Source organism: Carcharhinus amblyrhynchos, chromosome 3 (genome assembly GCF_965287045.1).
Source record: "Carcharhinus amblyrhynchos chromosome 3, sCarAmb.v2.hapA, whole genome shotgun sequence".
Lineage (NCBI taxonomy): Eukaryota > Metazoa > Chordata > Chondrichthyes > Carcharhiniformes > Carcharhinidae > Carcharhinus > Carcharhinus amblyrhynchos.
The window spans coordinates 40,571,744-40,593,283 of record NC_137326.1 but is presented as its reverse complement, the minus strand read 5'-3'; the positions used below and the strand labels follow the sequence as shown (position 1 = coordinate 40,593,283).

General features: G+C 41.4%; 1 protein-coding gene across 2 annotated transcripts in view; it reads left to right on the top strand.

The window, feature by feature from the left end:
• Nucleotides 1-21,540, top strand: part of LOC145339010 (FERM domain-containing protein 4B-like) — a 317,833-nt gene that overhangs the window by 249,858 nt on the left and 46,435 nt on the right. For both annotated transcript variants that reach the window (XM_080183444.1, XM_080183436.1), the window contains exons 8-11: nucleotides 5,757-5,840; nucleotides 8,860-8,925; nucleotides 12,907-12,964; nucleotides 17,164-17,250. In XM_080183444.1, coding sequence (XP_080039570.1) covers nucleotides 5,757-5,840; nucleotides 8,860-8,925; nucleotides 12,907-12,964; nucleotides 17,164-17,250 — 295 coding nt within the window. The remainder of the gene's footprint in view (nucleotides 1-5,756; nucleotides 5,841-8,859; nucleotides 8,926-12,906; nucleotides 12,965-17,163; nucleotides 17,251-21,540) is intronic.

Below are 21,540 nucleotides of genomic sequence, written 5' to 3'. Positions count from 1 at the left end.
GCTGCACTTGCAGGCTGGGTTTTTGCGACTCATGCACAAGGACCCCGAGGTCCCTCTGCACCGTCGCCTGCTGCAGTTTTTCGCCACGTAAGTAATAGTCCTTCCTACCATTCTTCCTACCAAAGTGGACCACCTCACACTTGCCAACATTAAATTCCATTTGCCATTTCCTGGCCCATTCGCCCAGCCTATCTAGATCCTTCTGCAGACTCTCCACACCCTCCGCACAATTTGCCTTTCCCCCAATCTTGGTGTCATCAGCAAATTTCGACACCCTACACTCGGTTCCCTCCTCCAGATCATCTATATAAATGGTAAATAGCTGAGGCCCCAGCACCGACCCCTGGGGCACCCCACTAGTCACCAACCGCCAATCCGAATAGCACCCATTGACCCCCACTCTCTGCCTCCTATTTGACAACCAATCCTCTATCCACGCTAACACCCTACCCCCAACTCCATGTCCTCTGACCTTCTGCAGTAACCTCTTGTGAGGTACCTTATCAAACGCCTTCTGAAAATCCAGAAAGACCACATCCACCGGCTCTCCTCTATCCACCGCCCTAGACACATCCTCATAGAACTCCAGTAAATTTGTCAGACACGACTTCCCTTTAATGAAACCGTGTTGCGTCTGCCCTATCAAGCAATTCCCTTCAAGATGCCTCGCAATTTCCTCCTTAATGACGGATTCTAACATTTTACCTACCACAGACGTTAAACTAACCGGCCTGTAATTCCCCGCCTTTTGCCTGGCACCCTTCTTAAACAACGGCGTAACATTAGCCGTTTTCCAATCCTCCGGCACTTCCCCGGAATCCAGCGACGTCTGGAAAATAACCACCAAGGCATCCACTATCACCTCCGCCATTTCTTTCAGAACCCTCGGATGCATTCCATCCGGTCCTGGGGACTATCATGATCATGATCATGATCACTTTAGGGTAGTACAATGGTTAGTTCTGCTGCCTTACAGAGCCAAGGACCCGGGTTCAATTCCGGCCTTGGGTGACAGTGTGAAGTTTGCATGTTTTCCTTGTGTCTGCGTGGGTTTCCTCCAGGTGCTCCGGTTTCCTCCCACAGTCCAAAGATGTGCAGGTTAGGTGGATTGGCTATGCTAAATTGCCCCTTAGTGTCTCAAGATGTGTAAGTCTGGGGAATTAGTGGGGTAAATAATCTGGGGTTAAGAGGATAGGGCCTTGGTAAGATGCTTTTTTGGAGCGGAATCAATGGGGTCAAATGGCCTCCTGCACTGCAGGATTTTATGATTCTGTGTGCAGTTGTGATAGTCTGTTAGAAGCAAAGACTGGAATATTGCAGAAAGAGCCATTTTTGAAGCTTTTTGTCTTGCACTGATCAGGACATTTTGCAAGATTACAAATCTAAGGGAGAGAACAAATTTATGCTGCATGAGTTTAATGTTCATTTTGTACAAGCTTATATACATACAGTATAAAGTTATTGTCTCATTTGATGTTCCTCTGCCTGGGATGACCTTGAAAGGTTGACACCGGTGGGGCGGGGGGGCAAGATACTAGGCAGCTCCATTCTTGACATGTATCACACTCTCCCAAATAGGTACTCCCCCCCGCCCCCACCCCCCACACACTCAGTTTAGATACACCCCTTCATCAAACAGCTATAGTAATTTAGCATGTTATGGCCCTGCAACCACATCCTAGAGACAACCCTACAGCTGTTGGCAGCCTCTGTCATCTTGTTCATGAGGCTTGTTTCATCTGATGGGGAAGTGTCCTTTTGCCATCCTGCAGCATGAGAACCACCCACTGCTCAGTCTCGGGGGAGGACTCGCAGGGAGTTGTCATTGAACCGTGGGCAGCACCACCATGTTGTCCAGGCTTTGGGATCCTCCATTTTGACTGGTAGCAGCAAGAGGGGGAAATGCGACAGACTTGAGCAAATGTTATTTCTTTCCTGGGCATGGGAGCCTGAATGAGACACTGCCAGCACAGTAGCAACAGATTGGGGAAGAAACCACTCTGACCCTGCAGCTACTCTGCTGCTTTAACGTCACCTCTGGATCCTACTTTTATAAAAAAAAGTCTACATGAAAAATTGTCGATGACCGCTCAGGCTGCCCACGACCTGATGACAGCGGTCATTAACATTCGTGGCCAGGCCTGACTTCTGGTTCATGGCCTGACCCTTCTCCCATTTTGACCCATGATTAACAGAGGATGATTGCCCAACATTCCTATTGGCCAGCAAATAATAGACTGGCTGATGCTTGATTTGGCATGATTAATAACAAGGGTGGGAATGAGGGAGCAAGTGGACCATGCGCTTCCCCTTCTGTGTCCCTGATCCCACCAATCAGTGTTAAATCCAAGCCATTGTCTTACATTGTGCTTTCACTGCCTCTATTCAACATTTGAAAGCCAAAGTTTTTATAGTTTTGGTATTGAAGTAAAGACTAATGGGTCATTAATTCCCCAGATTTGTTAATCACCCCTCCTCAAAATGAGCTCCATGTTAGTTAGTCTTCCCAGTAAAGAAATACTGTAATTTGTGGAAATCTGAAGTAAAAACAGAAATGCTGGAAATACACAACAGGTCAGTCTGAACAAAGGTGCACCCCTGGTGTTATAATGTGTCCTTTCCCCTTAGAGATCAGTATGATCTAAATATTTGCAGCATTTTCTGTTTTCATTGTGAGATCTCTGTGTTTAGCGATTTCTTCTATACTGATTACTTTGATCTTTTCATCACCTGTGACCAAGGGTCATCCAGACTCGAAACTTTGGCTCAGCTCTCACTCCACAAATGCTGTCAGACCTGCTGGGATTTTCCAGTGCTTTCCATTTTTAATTCAGATATCAGCAACCACAGTAATTTGCTTTTACCTTGATCAATCCCTGTAGTTGACTTTTGCATTGGCCCAGAATGGGAAGGGTGGTTGATTCAGGTTCATAACTTAAGCATTTCCCTGTTTCAAACAAGGAGTGTCTCTTAATTGCCATTTCTTTTTTGCGCATGTCTATTCTGCACTCTGCTTATATATGTTGATCTTCAACATTGAGATATGATCTAAAGATGTCTCAAGATGTGCGGGTTAGGTTAATTGGCCATGCTAAGAAATTGCCCCTTGGTGTCCAGGGGTGCGTAGGTTAGCGGGATTAGTGGGTATAATATGTAGGGATATGGGGGTAGGGCCTGGGTGGGATTGTGTTCAGTGCAGACTTGATGGGCCAAAGGGCCTCTTTTTCTGCACTGTAGGGTTCTATGATTCTAAAGAAAGTAGTTGTGTGAGCTCACTGACTCATGCTATATAGTTTTTCCCCCTGTCTTTGAAAATGGGTTGCTAGGATAAGTATAAAGCAGAGTTAAATTATTAATCAGGTGCTAGTTTTCACCATTAATTAGGAATCAATGATATGAAATGAATTATAGCTGTCCTTTTCAAATAGTGAGCTATTTTTCAGCATGAAAAGAGAAATATTGGAACTAGGTAAAAATTATAAGTTATAGTAGATAGTGGAGAATGAACATGGATTAGACATTTTTAAATAATGAAGGGAATATGATGTGAACAAGGATCAAAGATGTGTTGAAAAGGCCCAAGCATATTGTTCACCTTTACACTTTGCCCTGTGAAAGTGAATGAGTTCCTTATACCTTAGCAACGCCCAAGCAATAAATTACAACACTTAGCAGAATGACTCATTGCCAGTGCTTCCGAACAAGCATCAAGATTAGCTTGGCTGGTGGTGGGAAAGCTACCTCATCATATCCTGTGTACACACCCAGAGCCTCAACATTACTGTTGAGGCAGCTGCAGTAACCAAGAGACTGTTACCACCTTCTTCGCTAAGCCACATTTCCAAAGAATGTCTAGAAAGAGATGCAGTGGTTTTTGTCGAGGTTGGTTTGGAGCAGCCTCATGATGGAGCTCTGTGACACAGACTCGGTGCTCTTGGGTTATTCCTAGTGTTGCACACCGAGGTAAACATCAACTGATAAGAGGGCAGTGGCATAGTGGTATTGTCACTGGATTAGTAATCCAGAGAATCAGAACGACGCTCTGGGGAAGTGATTCAAATACCACCATGGCAGATGGTGAAATTTGAATTCAATTAAAGGTCTGGATAAAAAGTCTAATGACCATGAAATCACTGTCAATTGTCATTTTTTTAAAAAACCCAGCTGATTCACTAATGCTGTTTGGAGAAGGAAATCGCTAATGCTCTTTAGAGAAGGAAGTCTACATCTGACTCCATTGACTCTTAAATGCCTCCTCAAGGACAATTAGGGATGGGCAATAAGTGCTGGCCCAGCTAGCGATGTTTCATGGAATGCAGGCAATCAAAAAAATGGCTGCTGGAAGACCATCAACGCGGTGAGAATGCCATTGGACCTGACCCATACTTCCAGTGCAAAGAGCTTCAGCAACTGAATGGCACATTTGAAGACCTAGCACTATATGGTGAAAGATGCACTGAACCTTGGTACAGCTGCCACAAAGACTCAGTGGAGAAAGTCTTATGGCGTTGAGGGGCTGGAAACCTCTGGGCTGGATATGCCAAGTATATTTTTTGCGAGAGTTGCTGACTAGGCCAGCATTTGTTGTCCGTTCCTAATTGCCCATGAGGAGGTGCTGGTGAGCTGCCTTCTAGAATCATTGCAGTCAATGTGGTGTAGGTACACCAGTACTGTTTAACATGAAATATATGTTCCAAATATGATCTATCGATACAAGTATCGTGAGGTACCTCCGGTGTCATGCACTGAGAGAAATTGAATTATATTGTACTTTAATGTTAGGTAATTGTTTTCAATAGCACAAGTGAAAACAACACTCATACCATTGGAAGTAACAAACTGTGGCGAGGTCGAGGAGTAATTTTCCCTGAGGCTTCCTACCTAACATGTGCCAGGTTGTCTGTGAAGTTATATTTTTCACTGGTTGATAGGTCTTAGTGAAAAGCTGTCTGCTTGTACAGGACTGCAGTATAGTTTCCATAATACTAGCCTGTGTGCATGGGTAGGAGGATAGTGTTGAAGGAAAGAGCATGTTTAAACACCATGGAAAACCTCGTTTACCATGAAAAAGATACAAACATAAATTTTCACTACATCCGCTATTACCACTTCTGCCAAATTTGACACACTACATAAAAAACATATTTTGCCAGTAAAGGAATCCCGATGCTGAAGACAAAAAGAATAGAATTGAATGCCAGAAGTTTGAAAGAGTGTAAGAAAACACAGCTTCTTGTGGATGAGTTAGTGGATTAGTGCATTTAAGCAGTGTGTTTCTTAACCAGAAAGATCTCGGTTTCAAACCCTAGTTTGTGCCAAGCAGGAATATTTTAACCACAGCTGGTGGGAGTGACTTTATAACTGGTCACGATATCATTGGGTTCAAATATTAACCATTGTTCCAGGTTCTGATCTCTATTCTGCAGAACTTGCTGGGAATGTGATCAAATTCAGATTAAAATGTCAGATCCACATGTAAACTGATCTTTCTTATTCAGATTCTCATCAACGCAGTCTGCACTTTGAACAGCATCTGTTTTCACTTTAAGCTTTGTTTTCTCTAACTTGGCACTTCACGTTTATATCTACAGTAGGTGCAGAATAAGCTTCACAAAATTCTCTGGAGATGTCGCAGTCAAACATGTGCATTTAAATGTTGACAGTTACTCTAAATAAAAAATAATGGGAATGATGTTGCTTGAATGACATTCATATTCCAGTAATAATTGCTGCACTTTAATCTACTTATTTCTTAGTGATGAAAGTGCAAGAGAAGAACTAAAGAAACTCCCAGCTCTTCCTACTCGTGCATTACAAGAACATCCATCACTTGCATATTGGTGAGTCAGTTACAAATACTCAGAAAAGTCGATGATGGGGAATGAAATACTTTTTGATGCATTCCCAGTAGCTAACACTTCTACTATGTAGGGATATCAAAGATTAAGGGTGGGATTTTCTGGCCCCACTAGTCTGAAGAACGGAAAATCCCGCCTAAAGCCAATGGACCTTTGCATGGTCCCGATTCCCATGGCGGACGGGATGAGAAAATTTACCTCAGTGTTCAAGACAAAACAACAGTAACTTTATACAAATGGTTATGTGTTTTGTTTTGGGTCTTTTCACCATTTTAAAAACTCATGTAGTTGGGGAAGCAGTTAACAAGCCATTCAACAGCTTCCACAATGTGAAAAGAAATGGACTCCTCAGGCCAGGAGTTCAGAATGTGGGCAATGGTCTGATTTGGATGGCCTTGTTCACAATTTGAGCAGACCTTCACATTCCACTTGTGGAGCAAGTGGCCACACCTTCTCTCGCCTGTCCTCAAGTGGATAAAGTTGTCCACATTTTCCATGGAAGGTTGAAAGCTGGGACTTTACTCTGATCCGTTACCAATCGGTGATGTTTGCAGTCAACCATGCCCGCCATGGAGAGGTGGGGCTGTCATCAGTTAGTCATTTTTGGAGTGTGTTTCAAAAGAGACTATGGGTTTCCAGACAGTTCTGTAGAAATGTTGAAACCCTTTGTCAGTGAGAATGCTTTGTTAGCTGTAAGCCGATGGTGCTCTTTGAAGAGGATGTTCCCTGCAGACATTAGGAGGTTCAGTGTATACTAACCCAGGAAGCCACTCCTGCTATGTTGGTCTGAATGGTCCAGAAATAATCCTCATAGCTTTCTGGAAGTGGAGCCTTAAAACATTTGGCAGCTTCTGGGTCAGATTGAGCAGCACTACTCTGCTTTGGCATAGACCAGGGTGAGTGAAGCAGTGCGTAGTGTGTTGGCTCTGCTGCCCCGAATGGTACCCAGTAGTTTCACTGAGATTCACTCTTGTCTTGACCTTGGCTCCAGTGTTTTTAAATGTGCTGTTGGTAGGTCAATGATGCCAAGGTATTTTGCTGTTGGGTTGTGGGTGAGTGGTCAGCCACAGAACTAGATGTGAAGTTCTTCCCTGGCCTAAGTTAGGGGTTCCACTGGCATACACGCAGGGCAGGGTAGGTGTAGGAGGATGCGGCGGCGCGGGCTCGTTGGGCCGAAGGGCCTGTTTCCCGTGCTGGGTTGTTCTTTGTTCTTTGAGTTGTTCAGATGGAAAGCTGAAATGATAACTTTGGCACTGTTCGGTCAAAGTTTCCATTTTTTTTTGAAGTAGTCTTACAGGTTTTTTTAAACCCTTAACCTAAATGTGTGGAGTAGCAGACTTTGACAGTGCATCTATAGTAATTTCTACATGTAGTGATCGTGATGACACACAAATCTTACTCATTTTAGTAAAGGTTATTGCACTAACAGAAAAAAAATCACTTCCTCCACTGATGATAAGAACTTAAGAGTGGCATGCTCGAGATGCTTGCAATCCCATAATTCAAGCAGCATTCTTTGCGTGACTTTATAATGAGAATATGTTAGCAGACTATTTGACCCATTGCGTCTCTGCTATCAAATCTATGGCTGGGATTTTTCAGCCGTTCACACCCTGGCACCACTGCAAGTGGGGATGGAGAATTTGGCGCTCGGCCAAATCCACATTCACTGCAGCGTGACCAGAAAATTTTGCTGAAGTGAATGGCCACCAGATTCCACCCACAATTTTTTAAATTCAGTTTCCCTGCTCAGGATTATTTGGGGATCACATCAAATCTCAAAGATATTCCAGAACATAATGCCCCAAGTGGGGATTAAAACATTTTTTTCTGGCTTGATTTAACAATTGATGGTATTGTGATGGAGGCCATAACTGTGTCACTGGAAAACAGTGCAGTGTGTGAATCGTGGGGGGGGTGTCACTAGATAGCAGTATGGTGTGTGAATCCTGGGGCGGGGGTGTCACTGGATAGTAGTGTATGTGTGAATATGGGGGGGGGGTCACTAGACAGCAGTGCAGTGTGTGAATCCTGGTTTATTCAGTTACTGTACATACTTCCAGCACTCATGGCGATGATTGAGTTGCAACTGCTGCTCAGGCTATGATCAACTAAATTAGCAGATTACACTTTTATCACTTGTCTTTAAACCTCTGACATGAACAAGAGCTTTTGCTTTTGACCTACACTTGATGTACCTTTACTTCCCAGACCATTGAGAAGAATAAGGTGGCAATTCAACTTGTCCATGCCTTACATTCAGACTCTTGTATCTGTATAAATTAGCTCCGCTACTAATGGCTGATCTTTTGGGTTGATGAATAGGGTAGTTGATTCATTGCTTCAATGGAATGCTCAACTGAAGTACTGGTAACATAAAGTCTGTTGTTCCAGTGCAGTCAGGTGTAGTATACAAGTTTACCACTCTGTGTAGCTATTTATTCCTTGCTGTTCTTAATTGAAAATGTCATCATCCACATTTTCCAATTCCAAAATAGCTTTTACTATTGGTTTGAATCTTAAAATCCCCCTACTTTACAACAATGACTACACTTCAAAACTATTTCATTGACTTTAAAGCATTTTTGGAATAGCCTTGGGCCATGAGAGGTTCCATACAGTTACACATTCTTTGAAATTGCTACAATCAAAACGCTTGTCTAAAAATATTTCAGAGGCAGCAAGTATTGTACATTGGATTAATTGTGTATAAAACTATACTTGGGTGAGCTTGGTTAATCAGTAACGAAAAGCTCTTTTGTGATGGTTTCAGAATCAAAGATGCATGCAAGCAAGCCAGATAAATTAGTGGCACTGGACTAGACAGAATTTTCTGCATGGCTGTGTAGGGCAGCCACTTTGAGCAGAGCAGAGGAGTTGTTTTCATTAACTAAGCAAATTAGACAAACTGCACATAATGAGTGGCTCCATGGCTAAGCAAACTGTGTTGATTGGAAGTTTACTTTTGGACTGAACGAAAATGTTTTGTTTGTGCTTGCAGTGAAGATAAAGTGATCAACCATTACAAAAAACTAAAAGGTCGCAGCAGAGGACAAGCAATTGTCAAGTAAGTACATACCTGTTGCTCAGTCCACCGATTGTTGACAACTCAGAGAATAAATAATTAACTTCATAACGCTTCAGTAAAAGTTTTTTTTCCCAAAAATATACTTTATTCATAAAAATTTCAAATAAACCAATGCGAATCTACATGTCTTTGCATTGCCTACAGTGCAGAATTAAACCTTTTTACAGTTCTATACAAATTACAGTCATAACATTTCAAACCTGAAAACTATATACATGCCTCAAAAATTACCGTGTGCCGTTATTTCTTGGATTGGCACACAGTTGCGCAGGTCGAGGGTGTTCTGCAGTTCCCGGGCCCTCAGTCTGCCTCTGATAAGAGGCCTTACAGTGTGGCCTTTCCCGAACCACCTTTTTTCCAAAAATATACTTCACTCATAAAAATATCAAGCAAACCATTGCAAATCTACATGTCTTTGAATTGCAACCAGTGCAGAATTAAAACTTTTTACAGTTCTATACAAATTACAGTCATAACATTTCAAACTTAAAACTATATACATGCGTAAAGGCAGCAATAATTGACCAAGCCATGCAGTGCAGACAATCCCAAGTCTCATTCTCACTCCTTTTGAGTTTACTGACCTCAACTGGCTTGGTGTTCCTGGAGCTGGGATGAGGAAATGGCAAACAGGATTCATACTTCTGACCATTGACCCTGATGGCAAATGAAAGAGTAGCAATCAGGCTCACTTGTGATGTCCACCACATTTGAATATCCTATTAACACTCTGTTTAGGCCGATGTGATTAACCCACTGAGATTTGCACTCTTCAACAGAATGGGAGAGACATTGGGGATGGAGGGAGAGAGGACTTTTGCATGTGTGTTAACTGACTCAAAATGAGTATTATGTTACATGGATGATTGAAAGCACAAGAATAGAAGTTGGCAAGCTCTAATTCTGAAAAGAGACATATTGCCCAAGCTTTTCGTCTTGCACTCATCAGGACAGAAGCTTACTGGAGATGTTAAAGGTTGTACTTAATTAGATTCAATGGAGAGGCTTATTGCGAAGAAAGCTTGAGGATTGGGAGAATTTTAGAAACCAGCAAAATGTGACCAAAACATTGATAGGGAGAAATGGAATATGAAGAGTAAACTAACTAGAAATATAAAGACAGTTTGGAAGAATTTTTACAAGTATGTAAAGGAGAGAAGAGTAGCTAAAGTAAATGTTAGTCCTTTACAGGTAGCACAAGGAGAAAGTATCTCCGGGAAATGAGAATATGGTAGAGATTTTGAACAAACATTTGGAATTTTCCCATCCTGCCTGCCATGGCAATCGTAGTGGGCGGCACACTGACCATGCCATGCTCTGTTGATGTTGGGTGGGATTTTCCACCCTTGGGGCGAGCGCGGCATAGCTTTATGGAAAGGAAAATATTTTTAGCATTTTTGGGGGGGATGTATAAGTAGAACACATAAATGGGAGCCTTTGGTTTCCAAAAGGTTTCAATAAGACTCCCCACAAAAAAAGATAAGGGCTCAGGGAAGTGGGTGTAATGTATTAGCTTGGATAGAGGACTGGCTGCAGCATGGACAGGGAGCCATTGAGTAAAGATAAACACGTTTTCAGATTGGCACGCTGAAACTAGTGAAGTTATGCAAAAATCTATACTGGGGCCTCAGCTATTGACAATCTATATCATTGACTTGGCTGAAGAGACAAAGAGTAATGCAGCTAAGTTTGCTGAGAATTCAATGGTTTGAAGCTACGAGGTGGACACAGAAAGGCTGTAAAGAGATATAGGCTGGCTAAGTGATTGACAAGAAGCATAATTTGGGCAAGTGTGAGAGGAAGTATAATGTGGGGAAATGTGAAATGGAGAATAATGTGAGAAAGTGTGAGGTTATTTAGTCAAAAGAGAAACCAAAATATTTTCCCAAGGTACGAAACATGCAAATGTTAATGTTCAGACAGACTTGTGTGGATTGGTACAAGGAGCACAGAAAATTAGCAGACAGAAACAACCAGCAATTAGGAGGCAAAATGGCATGTTGGCCTTTATTGAAAGGGCTTTAGAGTACATTACAAGCAAGACTTGCTACAGGATTGGGTTTTGATGGATTTTCACCTGAAGAACTGTGTGCAAATTTGGTCCCTCTGTCTGAAGGAAGATGTATTTGCATGAGGCTAGAGCCAATCCTCTATCCATGCTAGTATCATATAGCAAAAGTGCACAAGATCGATCTCTTGGATAAGAAGCTTGTCCCACGATGTGAAGCTGAGGACATTGGGTCTATGCTGTTGAGAGTTTAGAAGAATGAGAGGGGATCTCATTGAAACATACAGGATTCAGAGAGGACTTGACAGGATAGACCCTGAGGTTGATTTCTCTGGTTGCGGTACAATCTCAGGATGAGGATCACTCACATAGAACTGGGATTAGAAATGATTTATTTTTTCAGAGGATTGTCAATTGTTGCAATTGCCTACTGCAGAGGGATGTGGATGGTCCATCATTGAAATTTGTAAGGCTGAGAGACGGATTTTTGGTGTCTTTGGGAATCGGTGGACGTGGGGAGCAAGTAGGGAAGTGAATTTAAGACAGTGAAATTAAGTGAAATCTGTCGTAATTACGTTGAATGGCAGAGCATTTTTCAGGTGCTTTATGGTCTAGTCCTGCTCCTATTTCTTAGGAAAATTCCAAACCATTGAAATCACAAGACTATACCAACATTATAAAATAAAACTTTCTTGTGGATAATAAATTCCGTAGCTGAACCAGGCAAATCAGAGCTTTACAGTTCACTGGTCACCTTGCTTGGTAGGCAATTCCTCATTTATTTCCGTGCTGCTAATTACAGTAAGTCATCTGGCAAAACCCATGCAGTGCGACCTTCTTGCAATCTGACTTCAGGATAAAATGTCTTGCTGCTTGACTGGCGTAAGTAACTAGCGCAACAAATTGAAACTCGTCACCTACATTCTGCACACTATTTATCGACCCTGGGCAGAGAATCTTATGTAGAAATCCTTTGAAGTAAACCGTGCAGAGAAGCCTGATGAGGCAGAATCCTCCTGACTCAAGCTGAAGGCAACCTCAGTGGAACCACAAGATTTGACAGAATTGCACTTTATGCCTACCAGTAAAATGTATAATGGTTCAGAAGTTTGCCAAATGAATGCACTGCAGCCAAGCTTGTAATCACAATAAGACTGTGGGTGGCATTCCTGCTTCTCCCACCAACATTACAAATCAGATGAACTAATTTCATACCTGTGCTTTTAAAGAGCAAAATAAAACAACAGAAATGTCTATTGTTTAATTCTTATTCATAACAAATGGAGGTTAAGATTGGTTTTGTAAATAATTATTGCAGTTTCAATAGAACTGTTACTTCTAAGACACACAAGACTCTTGACTCGAATGTGGGACAGGTTCAACCAATTTAGAAAGTGAAGTATCTAAATTCACATTCCACTAAATAAACCTTTGAGCGTTCTTTGTGTAAAGGCATACTTTAAGCTGTCAGTTTTCCCTCCTCCAAAAGGAATAACCTTTAAAGCAATAATATGTCCCAAAGCACTTCAGTCTTATAAATGAGACCTGAAGCCACATAAGGCCAAAAGCTTGGTCAAAGGGGTAGGTTTTAAGGGACATCTTAAAGGAAGAAATCGGGTCTAAGAGATTTAGGGAGAGAATCCTAGAGTAAAGGATCAAGACATTTAATGCCACAATCAACATGTGTGGCAATTAAAATTGAGTTGCTCAAGAGGCCAGAAGCAGATGAGCACAAATATCTTGGAGGATTGTGGGGCTGGAAGGGATTACAAAGATAGGGAGGGGCAAGGCCATGGGGGTATTTGAAAACAACGTTTGAATTTTAAAATAGAGGCATCTAATTAGCAAGCAGTAATGTCACTAATTGAGTTCATGGTTTCTTTTAGAATAAATAAAACATACAAGAAAAACATGTTACCACTATGCTTAACTAATTGTGTTTCCTTTTTCAGTTATATGACTGTGGTGGAAGCTCTTCCTACCTATGGAATTCATTACTATGGAGTAAAGGTTCGTCATGAAATGTGATTGTTTGGCACTGTGATCTCTTATGTTCACAGTTTCTCATCAACAGTGTGGTTTTATTTTAAAGAAAGCTGTTTTCATTTAATAATTTCTTATTGCGAACCTGTGGTTTTCTGTTTCTTCCATTCCATCACCATAGCTCTATAGCTTCCCCCTATCCCCCGCCCCAACCCTGAGATGGTATTTCCTCATTTGATTTCTCTGCACGTGAAACATTTGTTTTTTTTTCTCAAGTTCTCTTTTTTTTTTCCTCCCTTGTCTCCTCCTTTCTGCAATAACACAAATTGGATTACAGCTCTACAGGCACTGGTAGTTCATTCATACCTTAGAAAAGTAAGCATTTACATAGTCTGTTACCACCTTGGCATGCCATTTGATTTGATTTATTATTGTCACATGTATTGGCATAAAATGAGAAGTATTGTTTCTTGCGCACTATACAGACAAAGCATACCGTTCATAGAGAAGGAAAAGAGAGAGTGCAGAGTATAGTGTTCCAGTCATAGCTAAGGTGTAGAGAAAGATCAATTTAGTGTGAGGTGGGTCCATTCAAAAGCCTGATGGCAGCAGAGAAGGAGCTGTTCTTGAGTCTGATGGTATGTGATTTCAGAGTTTTGTATCTTTTTCCTGATGGAAGAAGGTGGAAGCGGGTATGTCCCAGGCACGTGGGGTCCTTAATTATGCTGGCTACTTTTCCGAGGCAGTGGGAAATGTAAAAAGAGACAATGGATGGGCGGCTGCTTTGTGTGATGGATCCTTTGTGGTCTTAATTGCTATTAGAATAAATAAAAGTAGCCAGCCTAGATGTGTATGTGAGTTATCCGAATATATGAACCATCACAGCAAGTCCGATGTTCCCATAGGCACTAACACGAATCGTCACTGACAGTATCTGGGATCAGGAGTCCCAACCCCAGAAAGTTGAAGTTCGAAGTAGTAGTGCCACTGATGCTCTGATGAAAATGTGCTATCACCATGCAGATCAGGAGCTGAAGCTGGCACCTTTTTCTTTGAAGATTTGGTGGCATGCTATCCAAGTCATTGGTTTTGAAAAAAATCAGGCTAATTCCTAAAATAGGCATCTCTTAAAAAAAACTCTGATCATAATCTACTAATAAACTTCCTACAATCCATGTTCCTTCATGCGAACACATAAAAATAACCAAAATTGTTTCCTTACTGCACTCTATTTATATTGCTCCTGTTAAATGTGTAAAGTAGGACTTAAAGTCACCCTGAGATGTTATTAACTGATCTGTTTAAAAATAAGTCGATTTTGCTACAGGGTTATTATTCTTTTTAACCAGTTTACTGAAATATGTGGCATGTAGGTGTACTCTGTCTCAAGTAGAAGCAAATGCAGGGTAATTACTGTCAAAGTTGTAGTTGATGTAAAGTTCAACTAGTGTAGTAATTGTGAAAAGAAAGATGATGTAATTGAACTGGTGATATGAATTGATGCAACTTTTTCTGGCAATCTGAATCACAATATGATAAATCCTCAATAAAATTAAATACTTGTGAAATATTTTATTGCACATTGATTGAAAGACAGATATGAGTGTCCCATATTTTAATTTCAAAGAACATGGTTTGCAATCATTCTGGGGGTGATTCTTCCAGTCCCACTATGCTGCTTTTGTAGCACAGTGGGCTGGGAGACTGAAGCAGAGATCATTTTGCAGACTGAAGTCTCATGCCTGCTAGTGCCCCCTCCTCCCCCCATCAGGAGTGGTTCACTCCAGCGGGCTTTACTATATCTGGAGGGAGCTGGTGGCCCACCCAATGGAGTGAAGGGGAAGCCATAGAGGCTCCCCCAAAGTGTCAGTGGGGGCAATGGGTGCCTCTTGCATATTGCCACCTTAGTGCCAGCCTGGCCCCCTGGCACTGCCAAAGGGGCAAAGTACCAATGCCTAGGGGGCATCCTAGCACTTCCAAACAGACATCAATTAGTGCAAAGGGGGTGAGGCCTAATAGGGTCAGGGCTTCTGGGAGGTGGGGGGGGGGACGTGTTGGTGAGGTAGGGGGTCCTGCTGCCACTCTGCAATTGGGCTGAGTGCCAGAGGGAGGGAGGCCAGCGACTGGGGCTGGCCATGCGGGAGTGGGGTGGGGGTGGGGGTGATGTGGTCAGGCCTGCTAGTGGTGGGGGTTGGGACTGCAGGGGGCAGTAGGGGTTGGAGATGTTCGTAGGGCCAGCAATTAGGGGGTAGGTTGCCAGCATTGTGGGGGTCGCAGGGCTGGCCAGCGATCAAGTGGAGATTACTGCACATACGCGGATTGCCATTCTCACAGATCAGTGCATGCGCAGTGGCCATTCAGTGCTATGCTGCTGTCCTCTGAAGCGGGAATAGATCCCACCCACTGATTTTCAGCATGATTCCTGTTGAGGCATACAGCAGTGCACAGAGTGTGGGAGATCCATTTTGAAACTCCTGTGAAAAAACAGCGTGATTTACTCCACTTTTTACATGAATTTGACACTTTTTTTTCCAGGAGAATTGTCCACTATATGTTTCGAAATGTTTTTTATTTTACATATTAATTGTTCACGCCTAATTTGATTAGCTGTAATAATCAGCAAAATACCGAAGATGGTTTTAAAATGGCAATACAGTCTATGAAGTATACTGAGACAGATCGGCTGAAGTTATTCATGAAGGCCCCGCCTTCTTAACCTTGCCTGTTGCCTGAGGTATGGTGATCCTCAGATTAAATCACCACCAGTTCGTCTATGGTCATCTGGGAACTATGGTGACTTTACTGAGACATATCAAGGAAGTGGCGTTAGATTTTCCTGAAGAGTTTAAATTATAACCATAACCGATTTTGTGTTTGCTGTTCTGTACAAATGAAAACAACATTTTGTTTGCCCCCTTTTTTTTGTCTCTGTTCTGACTAGAACTAACCTCTACCCAATCTCAAGATACTTGCCCAAAAGGAGGAAATTCAGCTGCCTATCTGTAGATCAACTGTGGGCTTGCTTATGCTCCAAGAGTTCCCTTCTGTATATATTTGGATTTATTGAATGGCTTTTTATAGAAAGTAAAAACTGAGATTATTAGAGCTCAAGTTTATCTGCTATCGCGTTCAGACCCAGGTGTGTTGTATTATGTGTCCTGTAGGTCGACTCATGATCTCAAACATTAATTATCAATATTTAAATATGCACTTGCATTTAATAGCTTGCTTGTGTAAATGACTGCCACCACCCAAACTTAGGGAGGGGAAAAGTTACCAAGCGTGTCCGAGTAAATAAGACAAATTAGTCAATAACTTTTTGTAATGCTTCAGTTAGTTAGAAAATATTTGTTGTTTAACTAGTTATAAATGCAACTTTTTGATGGCCAACTCCAAATTGGAGTATTGGGAAAATGAAAGCCAAAAGGTCAGGTGTACCAAAGTTTTCCCAGGTATTTACAAAAACATTGAAGTGTGACCAGAGTTTTCATGTAAATACAAAACAGTGATTTGTCAGGAAGTGACTAAGTAACTACAGGGCTTGTATCATCTACCAGCCTATATTGTGCACATTAAGCACTCTATAATTTCATTTTTTTCTCAATGTCTTCTCAAAATAAAAGGTCTCAGAACTTGGGTGGAAATTGGGGGATGGAATTCAGGTACTGAGTTTGTGTCAAGTATTCTCAGTTCAAGCTTAATCCAGCCAGATGCAGAGAGTCTACTCAGCCCCAACAGCAGTGGCCTTGACTGGGTCCACGGCCGTTAGCAACTGGTTAAAACTGCCAAAAGTCATTTCACTTAGACCCCTTGTAGAGGGGACTTTGATCTCCTCACACCTAGTTTGATTTGGTACACTCATCCTAGAGGTGAAAGGTCAGAATCTAACCACAGCACCCAGCCCACTGGACCATTTCTGTTCTGTGCTAATGTAGATGGCAGATCAGATTGCGTAGTAATATTGAAAATGTTTTGTTTTTAATAAAATTTACTGTAAGGGGGGGGGGGGGGCTACCACGTAATGTAGATCCTTGCAAGCAAAACATTTTTTGTGCTTTATTGATGTGAATGAACTTTTATATTCAAGCCTCGGAAATGTATATCACTATAAGGAAAACATCTGTTTAGTTTTGATATGACTAAGCAAAACCTACTGTTGAGTTATGTAGATAGTTGCTATTTCAAACCACATTTTAAAATATTATTTGTTTACTTTTATCTTCCAGGATAAGCAAGGAATTCCCTGGTGGCTTGGAATTGGTTGTAAAGGAATTGGACAGTACGACTTCCATGATAAAGTCAAACCCAGAAAGGTAAAAAAAAAATCAGATGTTTCACCCTCAACTGCACAAATGGTTTGATACAGAAAGAAGTCCAAAAACATCTAACTAAAAGTTGAATAATTTTAAAAGCCTTTGTTCTCAACGTTTGATGGATCTCAAAAGGGCACTGTCTGCCTGTAAAAGTGCCAGGTAAACTGTTTTTCAATGAAACACATGATGTGTATTCTGTTATGACAACAATTCAAACTGAAATGATGTAATGTTCAACTCAGGATAGAAGATAAAATCAAAAGAGAAAATGCTGGCAAACCTCAGCAGCTCTGGCAGTACCTGTAAGGAGAGAAAAGAGCTGACTATTCGAGTCCAGGTGACCCTTTGTCAATGCTAAAGGGGAGAGAAGAGCAGTACTTCTTCAGGGTAGGCATTCCTGGAAGAAAAGTGGCAACAAGTTAAAAGCAAATTATTGCAGAGGCTGGAATCTTGCACCGAATCCTTTTAGCTTTGACAAAGGCTCATCTGGACCTGAAACGTCAAGTTTCTTTCTCTTTACAGATGCTGCCAGACGTGTTGAGATTTTCCAGCATTTCCTCTTTTGGTTTCAGACTCCAGCATCTGCAGAAATTTACTTTTATTCAGGATAGAAGATATGTTTCCTCTAAAACCAGATCACATGGTTTGTGCCATTGTTTAACCTCTGAACCTGGATGGGAAGAGAAAAGTGAAACGTTGTTTCTGATCATAGAGAACGGTGACCTAAACTGGAACCAGTTGGAACCCAGTAACACAGCACCTTCATCTTTTTATTTCAACAACTTAAAAGAGACTGTTCCTGCTTATCCTTGTAATCCATTGCAGCCCTTCAACGCTACATCTCAAACGCACAGATCTGCCAACTCTATCCTCTATGCATCTTCATCCTACACTGTAAAGCCTGCCCTAAACCCTCCACTTCCTTAAAAAGAACATCACTTTGTCAGGCTCCTTGTTTGCTCTCCTAATATCACCCCTTTTGGATCAGGGTCCGTTACTGATTATGCCTTGCTGAAGAACCTTGGGACATTTTTCCATGTTTAAAGTCATATAATTGAACACTATTGTTTGAAGGAATGGTGAAGAGCAGGGGAGAAGAATGATGTTACTAAATAACAGTAACATTCACGTGCACAGTAGTTTTGAAAAGATTTTAAATCTTTTTCCTTTTCAATACTGTTTCCCAGTGTTCAATCAGCACTGTGCAAATGAGTGGCAGTAGAACAACTTCAGAACTGTACAGAAAGGAATGGAAGTTCTAATCATGTAGATGATGTCAGCCCTTTCTTTTGTTGCCTGTGCTTTCAGGATTAGTTGAGCTTGTATTTATAATGCACCAACTGCAGCATTGTAATGTTCGCCTCCATTTGAAGACTAGTCCTATTCACGATTTATCATCACTTCTGCATTGATATAAGGTTCCACCTAACAAGTGGGCTGCAGTCTTTACCTGGTGTTATGTTACATGCTGTTACTTAGAATTTTAAAATGCTACTTAAACATTTTTACACTGCTACATTTACACAGTTACAAGAAGCATGTTGAGTGACTTTTTAGGCATGGGGTGCATGGTGCAGCAACATTAAATTACTGGGTTCCCGATCAAAAGATCAGCAAGAACGTAATTATGGAATCTGCTGTAACAATGGAGAGCTTTCACAATGTTTGTTCATATGAAAATAAGACGGGCTCTGGATTAGGAGGGTATAGAAACTGTTGCCTTGGCAATCCAGGAATCAAACTGGTGAGCTCTCCTTGGGCAATCTCATTCATCTTTATTTGAATAGTTAATTGAAAGTAATGAGACAAGGCTCTCATGTAAGCTCATCAATTCAGAAATGTGAAGCAATATAATTGAGTATACAACAGTGTGCCCAAAGAACCACATATTGTTCAGTATAATAAAGGGGTGAACACATGCTGTCACGTGGAAAGTTGTGGTTTGAAAAATGACATTAATGGTGATGTTTTGATTAATACAACTGAAGGCTTCTTTCTTCAGTGTGTTATTTCTTGAATTGTCATTCTGGACATGCTCGTTATGAGCATAAGTCTTATTTAGTGTCATTGAGTACCTGAACCTGGCATTTCCCATTTTTGCAGGGGTGGTAATGGGGTTTTGCACTTGTGCATTTTATGGAGGCATCTAAATCACTAACTGCCTCCACTCAGCTGGGATTTTGGTAGCCTTAAAACAAGAAGCCCAGTGTGTGCAGATTAGACCTGGTAAGGGCAGGTCTGAACTTTCGAGATTTGTTTGGATAGGCAGAGTGCCTTTTGGAAAGGGAAGGTCCCGGGAAACTTTGTGGGAGATCAAGTGTCCTCTGGGGGAGGTTAGGTATCCTTTTGTAATTGTTAAAATTAGGCATTAATGTGCTCAAAGACAAAAACTGTCAAGCTCGTTGGAACTTTGTTATTCATTCATGGGATGTGGGTGTCACCGGCTCACATGTTTGGTGTCTTCACCAGCCCTGTTTTGTGGGGCTGGTACAGTGGTTAGCATTGCTGCCGCACAGTACCAGGGACCCAGACTCAAATCCCCCCTTGTTGGGTAACTGCTTGCATGTTCTCCTCATGTCTGCGTAAGTTTCCTTCAGGTGCTCCGATTTCCTCTCATAGTCCAAAGATGTGCAAGTTAGTTGGAAAATAGAAATGTTCAGAGAACCATGTTCCTAAATGAGAAAGAATGATTATCTGTAATGAAAATTAAGCTTTGAATGAAATTAGATAAAAATAATTTTACTACTTTCGATCAGAAAAGAAAATTTGAATTTTACAATTAACAAAAATTGTTGTTCTTGCAAAGGATTTTTGCAATGTTACTTGGAAGTAAAATTTATGGATCTCAGATTCATATTCCATTATATAGTACAATCTAATCATATCAATTCACATGTTGAATAAGGGCATGTCTTTTAAAGGAATTTGTATATCTATATAAAGGCACATGAAAATGATTCCTTCCGTTCCTGATCAAGTTTAATATTTTGATTAATTTGCTGCTATAAATCTCATAAAATATTTAAAGAAATTGAGAAACCTTGATAGGGGTTAAGATTCATAAAGCAACACCACCACCAAGGTTGAAAAGAGTAGGCCAAAGGACTAATTAAGTCTTTTTTAAAAAAGGTGGCACTGGGGCAAATTTTAACATCCCACCCACCACAGGAATCGGAGCGGGCAAGCAGGAGGCCATAGAAAGGCCCAATGATCTTGAGTGGGGTTTTACGGTTTTGAGCGTGGCCATAAAATCCCGCCCATCATTCCTGGGCTGTGTAAACAAGGGAAGAAAACATTAAGGAATTTAGCATCCCAAAGAAGATTGATTGCAACTAATCTTAATTTCAGCAGCAAAAGTGGGCGATGAGGATCATCATGGAGGGCAGTATTTTTGGAATTAAGGAACATGGTGGGCCAAATAGCCTCCATTTGCATAATAGGGATTCCATGTTCTATGCACAAGCAGAAGGTACAATGGGAAAATCACCACCTTATGATACTTAGAAAATGGAGAGTAAAAGCCAAGTTGAAACAAAAAGAAATAGATTGGCAGCTGCTCACAAGAACAGGATAGCCTATTGATTTTCTTTTCTCTTGTCCAGGATTGAGAGACTCATTAGAAAAAGATCCCCAAATATAGGAAGAGTGTTCAACTCTTAATCAGATTTGGTCTTTATTAAAAGAAGGGAAACTGGTTGATGGAAGAGAGAAAATCAAGCTTCTGGGAATCAAATTTAGCAGTGAAGAACACACCCGGATTTAATTAAAGATCAGTGGAGATAGACTAAGAAATTGTCAATAGACAAAGGGTTGGATAGTCATTCATCAAAAGGTAACTGATGGCAAGTTTTCAGTAAATATTTGGATCCTGATTATTTTGATGTGGTTTTGAAGCAAAATCTATTCATAATACCCCTCTGATGAATCAGGACCACAACTGAAAAAAAACCTCTAATCACATCCAATTCATTACAATCAGCAGCATGTGTGAGCAACAAAAGGAAATACTCTGTGTGTTTTCTTCAAGATGTGTACTCATACTTTTCATTGGATGTGGGGGTCACTGGCAAGATGAGCATTTGTTGTCCATTGCTCATTTCCCTTGATGATGGGGTGGAGTCACCTCTCTTTCCTTCCCCCCCACCCTCTCTCTTTTCTTTCCTCCCCCCTCCTCTCTCTTTCCTCCCCCCCCCCCCCCCCCACCCTCTCTCTTTCCTTCCCCCCACCCTCCTCCTCTCTCTTGAATCACTGAAGTCCATTTGGCACCAGCGGTGCTGCTAGGAAGGGAGT